We start from the raw sequence: 13,532 nt of genomic DNA, 5'->3' as shown, positions 1-13,532 counted from the left end.
CCACTACAGTCTGATCTGCTGGCCACTGAGCAGCTCCACTGGAGCCACTGGAGGTTAAGGGCCTTGCTCAAGGGCACCTCAGTGGTGGTAATAAGGACAAGCGCTGCTTTTTCACTTTCCCCACCCAGATTTTTATCCTGTCGGTCTGGGGATTGAACCGACGGTCACAAGCTCGCATCTCTAACCTTTAGGCCACCACTACCACTAACTTTACTTAAAGGTTATATGAGACCTGACCTGAGAAGGATACAAGAATGCTGCTGTTCATTATAGTGGACACAATTAGACGTTATTCATGAGGCCAAATAGACGGCTTTAGGGATAAAGAGCACAGGGAAAGGGATCTTTTTAATCAAAGCATTGGGAAAAATACTCCATTACCCAGTTCCACATCATGAGGTCTACTTTAAGTATGCCCAATGGATGGTGCATACAACTGCATTGTAGGGAGTTCATTGCTTCCATATTTACACACCAAAACATGAATCTGGAACAATAAAGTTTGTCTTAATCTTAATGAATAGTACAGATAGTATAAGCGCTAGTCCATCCATTCCATCATAACAATCCAACATATTTTCCTCCATAATGGAGTTACCTGCCTTTCAATTGGTTGTAACATACCTGAAGAGGATACAAGGATGCTTTAGATTCTCTAACATAACTAACTAAGAATGAACTGCCATTCATTTGCAGGCAGTTGGAAAGAAGCAATCAGCTGAGTGGCTAAACACTTGAAAATCAAGGGCAAACCCTTGAGTTGGTTTGGAAATATGGACCAATGCTGAAGATCTGCAAACGCAAACCTCCCTGGTGTTGCATTGTCTTTATCCTGTATTGTGGTGCTTTCCTTTCCATTTTGAGAACCGATCAACTGATTCAACAGGGAGACGATAATAAAGGGTTTCAACTTCTGAGATAGAAGAAGGAAGAAAAAAAAAAAAAAAGCAACAGTGTGCCCATCAATCAGGAGAATCCATCAAGGTCCAATGTTTATGGCTAATCCAGAGTAACCTGTGCAAATAAAACTAAACTAAACTATGCATGTCTAGATACCAATAAAATGCATTCAAGGAAATAGTTTTTTTTGTAATATGGGTGAACCGACCTGAGTGTTTTCCAACACTGACGATTCCTAACTGGTTCTTATTGTAATATCTAAAGCCAGAGAACCCTCACACTTTACTCTGCATGACAGAGACTGTTCCCCCATGTCTATTCAACAACTGATATTTCATCACATGCTCTTAACAAGGTCTAAAAGTGGTTATTTGTACATCGTGTAACCACCTTAATCTCATCTTTTGTTGGATAAATAAGTCACCAGTCATGCTGGCCACTACATATTTGACACCCCACGACTTTACAAGACTTTGTCTTGTAATTTGTACCGTTCAACCTTCAGGATTCATTAAAACGGTGTACAAAATAACATTCAGCCTACATGGGATGAAATATTTCCATGAAAAATAATTTAGTTTGTATATTTTAATTCTTTTGCCCGGGGGCATATTTTGTTCTCAAAAATGCTCAAGCACTTTGCTATTTTTCAACGGTTTATATAAATATAAGCACAACTTCATTTATCATTATAGGTTCAGATGACATCCACTTTAATTCTCAACACCCACCTCATCCACCCCCCCTGAATTCTTTTCAAGCTTTTTGCTCTCTCAGCAGAGTGAGGATCCCTTCCCTCCTGGATGTGTATGGTGTGTGTTTCATCTTAAGGAGGTGAGCAGGAAACAAGTTACCACTCGGAGCATACATCTCCTCTCCCTTCTGCCCCATCAGGGTGCGCAGTGTCTTGTTTCTGGACAAAATCTTATCGTAAAACTCCACCCCTCCTTTGGCATAATCACGGGACACTCCTGCCGCTCGCCGGTCTGAGCTATAGTCAATCCACTGGCTGACAGCATCCGAGGTGAGGAAGTAGGACACGGCGCCGAGCCCCAGTGCCAGAATGTTCACGCCCCCGCGAAGTAGTGGAGGCCCAGCGTGGAGCCCAAACAACTGCTTCATTAGCACGCTGTACACCCAAACCCCACCCAGGCAGAACGGGGCAACAGCAGCATTTATAACAGGTCCTCCGGACTGCAAGCGGGCCACTTCTCGTGCTATGGCAAACTTCTGTGCCTCAAGGGAAAACACCAGTGCCTCCTGTAGCGCAGAGCCAGTTTCACTGCTCCAATCCACCGCTTTGCCGTTGATGAAAATTGTGCGGTTGGTGATTCCGCTTGGATCATCGGACTTGCTGTTAAAGTTTGCTGGGATGCCAATTTGGGCCCCTGAAAGCCAAGGGACGCCAGCACCAACCGGATGGAACCCAAAGGAAGCGAAGGCAGAGAAATTCTTGGGGGAGCTGACACCATAATCCTTCAACACCTACAAATGACAACAACAACAACATCATTGGCATTTGTATGCTATGTCACCTTTTACACTGCACGTTGTGATACTCTCTTTTAATAGTATGGGTGGGGGGAGAAAATATCTAAAATCGTATGTTTCTTGATTTTTTTTCCGACAATTTTTAAAATCGATTGCTTCCCCTAGAATCGATATTTTTTATTTATTTATTTTTACCAACAATTCACCTATATATTTTTTGGTTTATGCAGTACCGCTGATGGCAACTACATCATATCCGTTTGCAGCAAAACAGAGCGAAAGCAGAAAATGCTGAAAATACATGTACTTCTTTACTAATGAAGTAAATGTCAGACTGACTGACTGACTGATGTGATGTGCTTCTTCTTAGAGAACAATTAGTTTTTAGAAATGTCTCATGTTACATTGTCTCTAGTGTATTATTCAACTTTTGTTTTTGTTAAAGAAAAAGAAAATCGCAATACTCAACACTATGCAATCGCAATACTTCGCAACATCGCAATAAATGAAAATACAAATCCAATCGGCACCAATTTATCGTAAAAAGAATCAAATCGGGACAGAAGAATATATTGTCCCAGCCCTATTTAATGGTATTGCTTCTCCTTTAACTATGAATTTATTATTTTGGGAATTGAATCTATGCCTTGTGAGTGCTGTCATGTATTCATTTTATAATGCCTGTATCTTCTTTCTTTGACTACTTTCTTACTTTAACTTCTGTAAAAATGTTGTGCATGCATTTAATGCAAATTACCCTGACATAACTGTTATTGCTAGAATATAGTGCTGTGTAAATAGTTTACTGAATTTCTAGGTGTTGCGGCTGTAAGCAGTCCAACAAAGTGCGATACATAAACACACTGTGACGCGCTCGAGATCGTATTGCAATGATTTATTCCTCCACACGTAAAATACAATTAGCACTGCAGTTACCAAATGTAAAGTTACTTTAGTGAGTCAAAATAAGTGCGTTAGTGCGGCGGTCAACAGAAAGTGTTCGCTCCTAGGCTCACTCCCTCTCTGTCAAAGCCCTAAAAAACCAGGTGAACAGGTGAAGCAAACAAATGTGTTATTAGTTCCGCTCAAACCGTGATGAAAACTCCCACCACCTACAATATAAGTGCACAATATAATAATCAATAAACAACATAAACGAGACCATAAACGACATACAATATGTGGCTCCTACACTAGGTGTACTGTCTTTGGGTCTTTAATCTCATCTGTACCATCCGAAAGTAAATATATTCAATGCAACCTTAAAGGTAGATAGGAAAACAAAATACTACCTGCTGGAAAACATCCTCAAGCTTTTCAGACAGCGTGACCGGTTCTCCTTTGAACCAGGCCTGATAGAGCTGACGGTAGGACACTTCAGGGAAGACATGGTGGAACATGTTGACAGCAAAGACCCCACCACAGCTCGCAATAATCAGCGGAGTCCTGTACTTCTGAAGAAGCACTGCATACTTGAGGAAGCGAGACGCCATGCCACCTCTTCGTTTATGATTCTGTGTCAGTTGGGTGCTGCAGTATCAGTAGGTAGGATCTGTGAAGGAGGCAGACATTATGAGTACACCAACAGGCCTGCAGGTTTAAGCTATGCAGGGAACTCAACCGAAATATGCCACTAATAGAAAATCCCTTCCCTTTTCAAAGTGGTTAAGTAGAGTTTAAGTGTCTCTCATAGACATTTCAGGCAGGGATTTGAACCTGTGGTGCCCAGTTGAAGGAATAGCCTCCATAGCATCATCACAGACCATATTCAGACCATATTCAGTTAGCCTCAGGTAACAGGTGTATACGACTGTTCTTGGTCATTATGTTTTTAAGGTTAAAGAAGAAGACATTAACACAACATGGGAAGATAATAGCTTAACCAATGCATTATGTCACTGTATGTTCCAGTGCACACATAAAGTCAACTGCAGTAATTTAACCTCATATCAACAGTCACAAAGTGGGAACACAACATAATGGTAAACCTTATAGTTGTCTTTTTCTGTCGCATTTCACGACCATTTTCTGAATTTATCTGACTCTATAGGCTGAGTGAAATGACCAATGAATCTCCTGCTTGAGTTTGAAGCCCAAATTACATATAAGACGTCGACAGTCATACACAAAATAAGTTAGCAACCGTATTAGTATCGGGTCTGTGAGTCAAATACTGCTAACATTATATCTCATTTTCTCAGCTCTGCCGAATTAAAGTTAGCCTAGCAAGACAGGTCAATCACTATCTCTAAACATGCAGTGTTGTAAGGTCTGGCAACGCGAGACAATAATTCTATAACGTCGCTAAAACATTAGAAAACAGCACTGCTGCTGGAAACTGACACATTGAGCTTTTAGTTATTTTATTTCCTACACATTACCTACGGTAAGCAACCGTATGTAACTGGAAATGTCCCCACTAAAAGCAAACACAAAGTGGCTGAAAACAAAACTCTTTACTGTCTTCTTCATAGGAAACAAACACTCACACGTTCTCCGCTTATTTACAAGGACAGCCGACATGATGACATGGTCGTAAAGCGATTTAGCTGTGGTCATGGTGTTGTTGCACGACAGTTTTACGACACGAGATTGAAAAGTCTGTGGGATAATGATAAACGTCGAACTCCTATCGATTGTTCTCGATGCTATCCCCGCAGGTGTAATTGCACTTTTTAGAGGTTTTAGGGCTGATGGCAATCTCCCTGTTTTAGGTAATGTACTTGATACTGATGTTGGTAGAAGTTGCTTTTCCCCACACAGTGAGGATATTAACAAAATAATTCGTCAACTTTTTCAACATGGCATCATTAGTACACCCTCCTCTTTATCACATATTTTGTTGGAGATACAGTATATATTGGGACAAGGTCTGGCTTCTGCCACAGAAGCTTTTTTCTGACTAATAAAGTCAAAGAGATTTCTTTTAAGATGCTTCATAGGTTTTACCCAACCAACCACTATTTACAAAAGCTCAAAAAAACATGAATGTAACCTGTACATTTTGTGGGAATCAAAGAGAAACTCTTGTGCATTTAATTTGGTTATGTCTTCATACTAAATTACTCTGGCGTAAACTGTCTCGATACTTAGCTGATCTTATTTACCCTGAATTCTCCTTGTGCTGGGAAATGCTGTGCTGCAGCATCATAAGCATCATATGTTGGCAGCAACATGTACAAAAACAAATTACTAATCATACCATGATTAACCACACTGTAAATAAAGAGAATCAAGAAAAAATCATGTATTATAATTCACTCTTTTTCAGAGACAACGTGTTTAATTGTTTTTGTTTATAACAAACTGTTTTCTTATGCATATGATGGTAGTTTCTATAACAAATTGGAACACCAACAGCATGGCAGAGAAACAATAGCCTACAATTAATCAAAACTCTTAACTGTTCAATACTACAGTGTGTGAGGTACCACCACTCTGATGGTAACTATTGTTGTTGGCTATAACATTAAATGTCCCCCTTTTATACACTTACAAGTGTATTCAGTCAAGGTTATGCATTGCATTTTTTCTGTAACAAATAAAGGCTCACCAACAGTGTAGCAGAGAAAAAAATACAGTCAATCAAAACTCTTGACTGTTCAATACTAGTGTGTGAGGTATACCACCACCACTCTGATGGAAACTTAAAGGTGCCCTGCCACACATATTTCATTACTTTGTGGTAATGTCTGAAGTTCTATCATGGACTCTGTAACATTTTTTGTGGAAAAAATGCCTTGGTTACCTTGTTTCAAGCCATTCTAGTGTGGTATAGAAAGCCTGCAGGAAGACTCAGCTCGAGCTGTGCCAGTTCTCATTAATATTCAACGAGCTAAGCTGCTTGACTCTGATTGGCTAACAGCTAGCCAATGAGAGCCTGGCTATCAGCATCCTTTACCCAATGCAACTGGGTGAGCTCATGAATAGTAATGAGCTCAGGCAACACCACGTCAGACTGACCAGCTTTTGTAATTGGCCTGGTTTCTCCGCTTATTTCTTTTCAGTGGCTAGAGCTGACAGAGGAGGTAGCAGTTCATTTTCACATTCACGACATAACACAAACACATATGGACCTAACATATTTAAAAAAATAACAGGTAAAAACAGTTTTGTGTGGCAGGGCACCTTTAACAAAGATAACACTTTTTTTGTCTATTCAATTAACTTGTATACACTTTCAGTGCATCCATTCAAAGTTATGCATATAAATGTAGAATAAGGCACTTCAACAGTGTGGTAGAGAAACAAAAACAGTAACAAAGTGGCCAAATACGTAAATTCTAAATGAGTAACTCGCTGCTACCATATGGTTTGCAGGACAATTCCGACGCAAAACGAACCTAGGGGTTATTAACAGATGTGTACCCACTCTGTTGTTCTCTGGGAAATGTTTTCATGCTAATCAAATGTGTTTGTAGCTTGAAAGACGCTAGCGCGGACCACTGATTAGCTTACAACGCTAGTATTCGGGGCACAGGGAAAGTCAAAACAAATCACTATTTATACCACTGAAAAGGCTCAAAATATCACCAAACTTCAACGGTAGCATAATGAGGGTCCCTAAATGTTAAACGAAGCATTGAGAACTTTGTAAGTGTACAGTTTATTGAAAAGATACATTATAAAGACACTCGCGTTCATGTTTACATACCACCGCCGTCTTGAAAACCAGTCATGACTTACAACTGACGATGCAAACTAAAATCAAAAGCAATTTGCTCAATATATCTGAAATAATCGCACTCTGCATAACTTTCCTAGTGTACTTACTCAGTGGATAACTGTCCATCTGGTCCCTCCAGTCTGGGTCGCCGTCCCCAATTTATTTTCGGGACATGGGAAACAAGTTTCAAGTACAGCCCTGTTTATAAGAGAGGGGAAATCTTCAGACTGTACAAAACACTGTGTCTCTTGGGTGTTGCAACGCAACAGGTCCCACTCCGTGCAACACAGACACTCCTGTTCGGTGGCCATAGCTTCACGATGTCCGCAGGGACACCACCAGTTTCCCAAAGTACGAGGCTCTGTTGAAGCATAGCTCTCTCTCTCTCTCTCTCGTAGCCCTTTCACAGAGCTTGTCTTGTCTGTACACTTACAAAGTTCTCAATGCTTCAGTTAACATGTAGGGACCCTCATTATGTTACCGTTGAAGTGTGGTGATATTTGGAGCCTTTTCAGTGGTATAATTAGTGATTTGTTTTGACTTTCCCTGTGCCCCGAATACTAGCGTTGTAAGCTAATCAGCGGTCCGCGCTAGCGTCTTTCAAGCTACAAACACATTCGATTAGCATGAAAACATTTCCCAGAGAACGACAGAGTGGGTACACATCTGTTAATAACCCCTAGGTTCGTTTTGCGCCGGAATTGTCCTTTAAGTATAAAGTGTGATCTAACCACAGCATAATGATCATGGTTCAGACCACTTATATTTTATGAAGTTCTGCATTCTGCAATTCTTTCAGTTACTAATCATGCATTTTGGTAGTTTCTAGTTTGTAGTATATGTTACATTGCACACATCTATGGGTATACAATACCTATTATTAAATGTTCCTAATACTGCTGGAATCTTGGCCTACAGTAATTTGCAATATTCATGTACATTCTGTTGTGTTCAGATTCTTTTTTTTTTTTTTTTTTTTTTTTTTACAGATGGAAACTGTAAACTGTAAACTGTACATCACCAAATCGTTCTCATCTTGTAGTTCTCCAACTAACTACTGTGTTATGGTTACAGAGAGCTTCACTGGCAATATCTTCAGTGGGCGGTCACTCCAGGTGTTGATGTATGGAAACAGCCTTTCGGTGAATGTGTGTGTGAAGGCGTGTATGGCAACGTTGGTATCTGGATCCAAGAAGGATAGCTCCCCTCCGTCCCAGTCCAGGTGCACTCTGACCCTCTGGAGTCTGTGCTTCAGTGGGAGGACAGACTCTGGGCGTGATGGGGAGAATGCTGTGTATTTACCATTGCAAAACCTCACCATCCACAAGCCAGACCGGTTGTCTCCCATCCTCTGGGCATCTTGTGCCATCACACCCAGTGCCCATACATGATTGTCTCCAGTCTCCACGTCCCAGCTGTGACTCCCTGAGGTGAAGCCCTCAGAGCCCAAGACGCTGCGGTGCTGCTCCATCCTCTCTGGGGTTGCAACAAGAGTCTGTTTGGGTCCACATCTCACATTGGTCAAACCTTCAGACAGGTGGATCTCTGGATGGGCAGTGTTGAGGTTCAGGATGACAGGGGTGTATGACACTATCTCCTTCATTTTGCACCAGACGGTGAAGCTCAGATTTCCCAGGTATTTGGCAACGTCGATGGGGGGTCCTGCTGTGACCTGCTCCGGGTCATCCGGCAGGGGGAGGCGAGCGGGTCTCTTTAAAGCATCGACTTTTAAAAGGAATGACGTGTCGTCAACATCTCTCAACCCTGCGTCTATGGTTTGGATAGTACTACGCATGGCATTTACCTCACTGGTCAAAACTGCAATCTTCTCCTTTATAATATTTCTTTTATGCATCACTTCTTCCTTCAGTGCAGCAATCCTGACCTCTTCCTCGGTTAGCAAAAACTGCTGAAGCACCTTGAACTCCTCTCTTATCTTCTTCTCCGTGTCCTGAGCTTGACTCTTAATTTCTTCATCTGTTTTTTGCCATTCAAGTTTCTCTTCATCAGAGAGTTCCACTTTCTCCCGTATAGTTTTCAGGTATTCCCGGAGATCCTTTCTGTGAGACTCTGCTGCCTCGTCGACTGGAACGCAGCTGTGGTTTTTGTGTTGGCTTGAATCTCTACAGACAACACAGATAGGTGTCTGGTGGTCCAGGCAGTAGAGCTTGAACTTTTCGGCGTGGAGGCGGCAGAAAACCCCAGAGTCCACCTCCAGTAGAAAAGCCTCGCACAGGTTCTTCAACACCAGGTTGCGAGGTGGTGGTACTTCAGTCGGAGACACTGTCTTGCAAACGGGACATTCAAGTCGTCGTTTCGTTGTCCACCATGATTGCACACAGGCACTACAAAAGCTGTGGCTACAAGGAAGAAGAACAGGGTCTTTAAAAATATCCTGGCAGACCGGACAGGAGAGCTCCTCAGTTGGTGCCGACCAGGTGGAAGCCATATTTATTTATTTTTTCGCCGCTTCTTCTTTTTCTTTGACTCGTTACGGCCAACTCAACAGCGCTCCCTGTCTGTCAGCTGAGCTGTAGTAACGGCCCTGGAACTAGGCACTGTGAAATAGATAGGGAAAATATGCTTCATTGGTCAACCTTTCAGACATCTCTCCTCCTACTTGGCTGTCGTGAAATTAGGTGTTTGCTATTTGCCACTTAGTTGATGACGTACAGTAGCTTGAATTGTCCTGTCAATTAGTATAACAGATGTGGACAGGGTATGGAAACAGACAACTTCAGCTGACGGTTTCCCAATATTTATTTGCTCTGCAGAACACATTAATAGGCTTCTGGTCTACTGTTTCCTACTATCTCCACCTCTGCTCCTCAGCAATACAAGACGGTATTGAGCAAGGGTGATCTCATTTTCTACCATACAGACATCAAAATTACATTACAGTATAGTATCTCATTCCACTCTTAAAGGAGAATTCCGGCCAATTTTTACATTAATCTTGATCGCTATAGCTACGCGAGTACTTTCGATAGAAAAAAACCTGACCTGAATCAGTGCAGGTAACACGGAGAAGCTGCAGCTACGTACTACAAGCGTCCCCTGAGCTAAAACAGCAGTGGTCGGGGCAAGTTTTAGAGTGCCTTTGTGCCTCTTAACAGACACATAATGCAATTAATATGTCTGTGCCACATGAACAGGGCCCTTACATGTCGACAAGATGCATTTTCAACTCAGACATTGTTGAAATTCACCTACCCTGGTCCCTATCTCGATCCTGCCGGTAGCTAGCTTGCCCTGCTAGCTGATAGCCGTTAGCCGTTAGCTGCTAGCTGCCATCCGGTAAGTGTATTCAGACAGGCTTCTGTGATAATCATCCCAATAACAATTCACGGAGCGGCGGTGGTGTGGCTATGTCCTCCAGAGGACAGGTCATGTCACGTCTTGAAGTGTATTCCCACCTAAAAAAAACAGTACTGCGGTAGTAGCTGTTAGCTGCTAGCTGCCCTCCGGTGAGTGTGTACAGCCAGATAGCCGTTAGCTGCTAGCTGCCGTCCAGTGAGTGTATAGACGGGTTTCCTGTTTACAAACATTACAGGGTGCGTGCGCATACCAGGGGCAGAAAGCCAGATTGGTGAGCTTGTCCACTACTGCAACAACCTTAAGCTTTCCTTATTGTTTGTATATATAGCTAACTGCTGACTCAATAAAGCAACGTTAGCTAATGTCCGCTAGCATATAGGCTAACTATAGCCAGTTAGCTTTGTGTGTAACGTAATAAAAACCCACCCATCTCGTAGGAGCGAAGCTTAATATTTTATTCAATAACATTATGGTACAAAAGGAGCACTAACGCCACAGGTCTTATGTTGACAACGTGGACGCAGATATAGGAAACTCAGAAGGCAGTCGTAATATTTACCTAGCAGGCTAGGCTAACGCTGTTGCGCTAACGTTAGCAAAACATCGGCGTAGCTTTAGCTAGCAGTCTAAACTTATCTCGAGTACGGACCTTTAACTATCTACGGTCCGGACTCGAGTACTACAGCCCTGACAGGTAGATATCACTTAGCTGAACAACTGAACAAGCTGCAACTTTTCTGATTGATACAATGGGAGCCTGACTCTTACATATGACCCCAATCTGCCCTTCTTATGGCTTGAAGCCATAACCTCCGCCGGTTTTTGCCAAAACCATGCTTCCCCCTAGGTATGTTAAACATCAGGCAGCCATTACTGGCTCTGTTTGTACAATTTACCAGGCAACAACTCCTTGGCATTTTGACTTACGCTATGCTGCTACTACTACTAGCTACACGAAACACGTCTTCTTTCTGCCCCCCAGTTGCGTGCGCAAGCAGTGATGACGTTGCCGAGAAATCCATGTATTCAGCCAGGCTTTTGTGATAATCATCCCAATAATAATCCACGGAGTGGCGGTGGTGTTGCTATGTCCTCCAGTTACTGAAGGCTAGCTTTAGCTTGCGCTTGGAGCAGCAAGTTCATCTGCCTGTTTCCCCTCTGTCTGTCTCGTTCTTTCCAACTCTTGTGAGGCTAGTTCTTCATCTGTATACTCGGGTTTGAATAAATAAGGACGACCATCAAACTCAAAAGGCTCTTCTGTGTGTTGTATATCTGCTATATTCTCCATAGTTACGTTACTCCAAGCTTCTTCCCTTGTGAACAACTCCGCTCTTCACTCTTCACACACTACGCTCCGATCTGCACACTACTGTTTACCTTTTCCTGCTACGACTGAATTCCCAGGAGACAGCGCGATGCTACAGCTAAGCTTCAGTAACGCTATTACTGTGCAAGCCACAGACATCGTTTATCCCATTTCCATGTAGTTACATAGTCACTAATATGGTCATAACCACTACAGTGCTCAATTACCTATTTTGAGGGGGAAATAACCTAAACCTTTTGCTGCGAAGGCATGATCTGTCCTATCCAGGACATCCACCAGACCACCGGGCGCTCCGTGGATTGAATACACTCACCGGACAGCAGCTAGCAGCTAACGGCTATCTGGCTGTACACACTCACCGGAGGGCAGCTAGCAGCTAACAGCTACTACCGTACTACTGTTTGTTTTAGGGGGGAATAAACTTCAAGACGTGACATGATTATCACAGAAGCCTGTCTGAATACACTCACCAGACGGCAGCTAGCAACTAACGGCTATCAGCTAGCAGGGCAAGCTAGCTACCGGCAGGATCGAGACAGGGACCAGGGTAGGTGAATTTAAACAATGTCTGAGTTGAAAACGCATCTTGTTGACACGTAAGGGCCCTGTTCATGTGGCACAGACATATTAATTGCATTTTGTGTCTGTTAAGAGGCACAAAGGCACTCTAAAACTTGCCCCGACCACTGCCGTTTTAGCTCAGGGGACGCTTGTAGTACGTAGCTGCAGCTTCTCCGTGTTACCTGCACTGATTCAGGTCAGGTTTTTTTTCTATCGAAAGTACTCGCGTAGCTATAGCGATCAAGATTAACGTAAAAATTGGCCGGAATTCTCCTTTAATGTGCACATTGCTAGCCAACAGGAGCAATTAGAATAGACTGGGAAAACATTACAACAATATATGTGAAAACCATGAGAAACAATGTGTTATACTTTCTAACAGTTTCAGTGGGCAAAGTTAAACAGTACGTGGGTTTGGGTGACTGCACAGATAACAAAAATAATATAACGTCTAACAAAGAGATACTCATGTCTGCAGAAGAAAATATCCCAATTAATTGGCTTCTGGTCTACTGTTTCCAACTATCCGCAACTACTCCTTAACATTAAATAACAGAATTTACACACTCAAAATTGACTGTAGAGCCTCCGTTATTTACATTGAGCAGAAACAGCGCGAAAATGGCGCGAAAAGAAAAAGTTAAACAAAGCATCGTTAAAACTTAGCTATATTTAACCGTAAAAACGGCACAAAACAGCTAGTTAATATCGTATTAACTTTGAGACAATAAATATTGAAGGGTCACAACACAATAAAATAGCGCAGCAACATTTTACACGCTACCTACCTCAGCAATACAAGACGGTATAGGCTCTATGCACGCATCACTTCCGCATTTCCGGTTACCGGAAGAAAACATTAGACAGCGACAGTAGACCGTTATGATGGCAGAGATGAAGTTTACAAGGTGTTTGCTGGAGTTACCTAAAGTATCTGTTAATAATATACGGAGGGTCGTCCGGACATCTAGTACGACACCACGTAGCAAACTGGATAAAGGCTTCAAATTTTACGTTTCTTCTTTTCTTTGCAACTTTGAAGGTAATTTGCTAACGCTAGCTAGCCTGAGCTAGAAGCCTTGCTTTGGTGTTATAAGTCATTACTCCGTCCTGCTTCAGGTTAATCATGCTTTAAATAAAGTTTAATCACGTTTATATACCTCTCACTTCATGTGTTTGTACTTTTATGAAAGTATCAGGTAAAAACAGGGCTACAAATGAGATCTCTGTGAGAGCCCACTGCTACCGCTCAATGAAGAAACTAAAGCC

At 42.3% G+C, this 13,532-nt stretch overlaps 2 protein-coding genes and 2 long non-coding RNA genes across 6 annotated transcripts; all 4 read right to left on the bottom strand.

Annotated features, from left to right (window-relative positions):
* Nucleotides 1-345: 345 nt before the first annotated feature.
* LOC118495612 lies at nucleotides 346-1,187 on the bottom strand. Its single transcript, XR_004898098.1, has 2 exons — nucleotides 733-1,187; nucleotides 346-436 (listed from the first exon to the last, which is right to left on the bottom strand). It is a non-coding gene; the product is annotated as an uncharacterized LOC118495612 (long non-coding RNA).
* Nucleotides 1,188-1,251: 64 nt separating this feature from the next.
* tmem177 (transmembrane protein 177) lies at nucleotides 1,252-4,978 on the bottom strand. 3 transcript variants are annotated; one of them, XM_031281742.2, is made up of 3 exons: nucleotides 4,881-4,978; nucleotides 3,684-3,943; nucleotides 1,252-2,385 (listed from the first exon to the last, which is right to left on the bottom strand). In XM_031281742.2, the coding sequence occupies exons 2-3, from the start codon at nucleotides 3,882-3,884 to the stop codon at nucleotides 1,657-1,659; spliced, it is 930 nt and encodes a 309-aa protein (XP_031137602.1). In that variant the 5' UTR covers nucleotides 3,885-3,943; nucleotides 4,881-4,978; the 3' UTR covers nucleotides 1,252-1,656. The 3 variants fall into 3 exon arrangements, with proteins under 3 accessions (XP_031137602.1, XP_031137604.1, XP_031137603.1); XM_031281744.2 differs by having other exon boundaries at nucleotides 4,875-4,944; XM_031281743.2 differs by lacking the exon at nucleotides 4,881-4,978 and adding an exon at nucleotides 4,768-4,875.
* Nucleotides 4,979-5,634: 656 nt separating this feature from the next.
* LOC118495611 lies at nucleotides 5,635-6,038 on the bottom strand. Its single transcript, XR_004898096.1, has 2 exons — nucleotides 5,746-6,038; nucleotides 5,635-5,697 (listed from the first exon to the last, which is right to left on the bottom strand). It is a non-coding gene; the product is annotated as an uncharacterized LOC118495611 (long non-coding RNA).
* Nucleotides 6,039-7,937: 1,899 nt separating this feature from the next.
* LOC116037749 (nuclear factor 7, brain-like) lies at nucleotides 7,938-13,079 on the bottom strand. Its single transcript, XM_031281741.2, has 2 exons — nucleotides 13,052-13,079; nucleotides 7,938-9,615 (listed from the first exon to the last, which is right to left on the bottom strand). The coding sequence occupies exon 2, from the start codon at nucleotides 9,504-9,506 to the stop codon at nucleotides 8,112-8,114; it is 1,395 nt and encodes a 464-aa protein (XP_031137601.1). The 5' UTR covers nucleotides 9,507-9,615; nucleotides 13,052-13,079; the 3' UTR covers nucleotides 7,938-8,111.
* Nucleotides 13,080-13,532: the final 453 nt, after the last annotated feature.

This window comes from Sander lucioperca, chromosome 8 (assembly GCF_008315115.2).
Source record: "Sander lucioperca isolate FBNREF2018 chromosome 8, SLUC_FBN_1.2, whole genome shotgun sequence".
NCBI lineage: Eukaryota > Metazoa > Chordata > Actinopteri > Perciformes > Percidae > Sander > Sander lucioperca.
The sequence above is the reverse complement of the archived record's forward strand: the minus strand, read 5'-3'. Positions and strand labels throughout refer to the sequence as shown.

What these genes read in the sequence shown, in the direction of transcription:
- tmem177 (XM_031281742.2), bottom strand. Translation starts at nt 3,884, where the DNA reads ATGGCGTCTCGCTTCCTCAAGTATGCAGTGCTTCTTCAGAAGTACAGG. An exon ending in TTGAGGATGTTTTCCAGCAG is followed by an intron (nt 2,386 to 3,683) that starts GTAGTATTTTGT and finishes TGTCATTTGTAG; the next exon opens with GTGTTGAAGGATTATGGTGT.
- LOC116037749 (XM_031281741.2), bottom strand. Translation starts at nt 9,506, where the DNA reads ATGGCTTCCACCTGGTCGGCACCAACTGAGGAGCTCTCCTGTCCGGTC.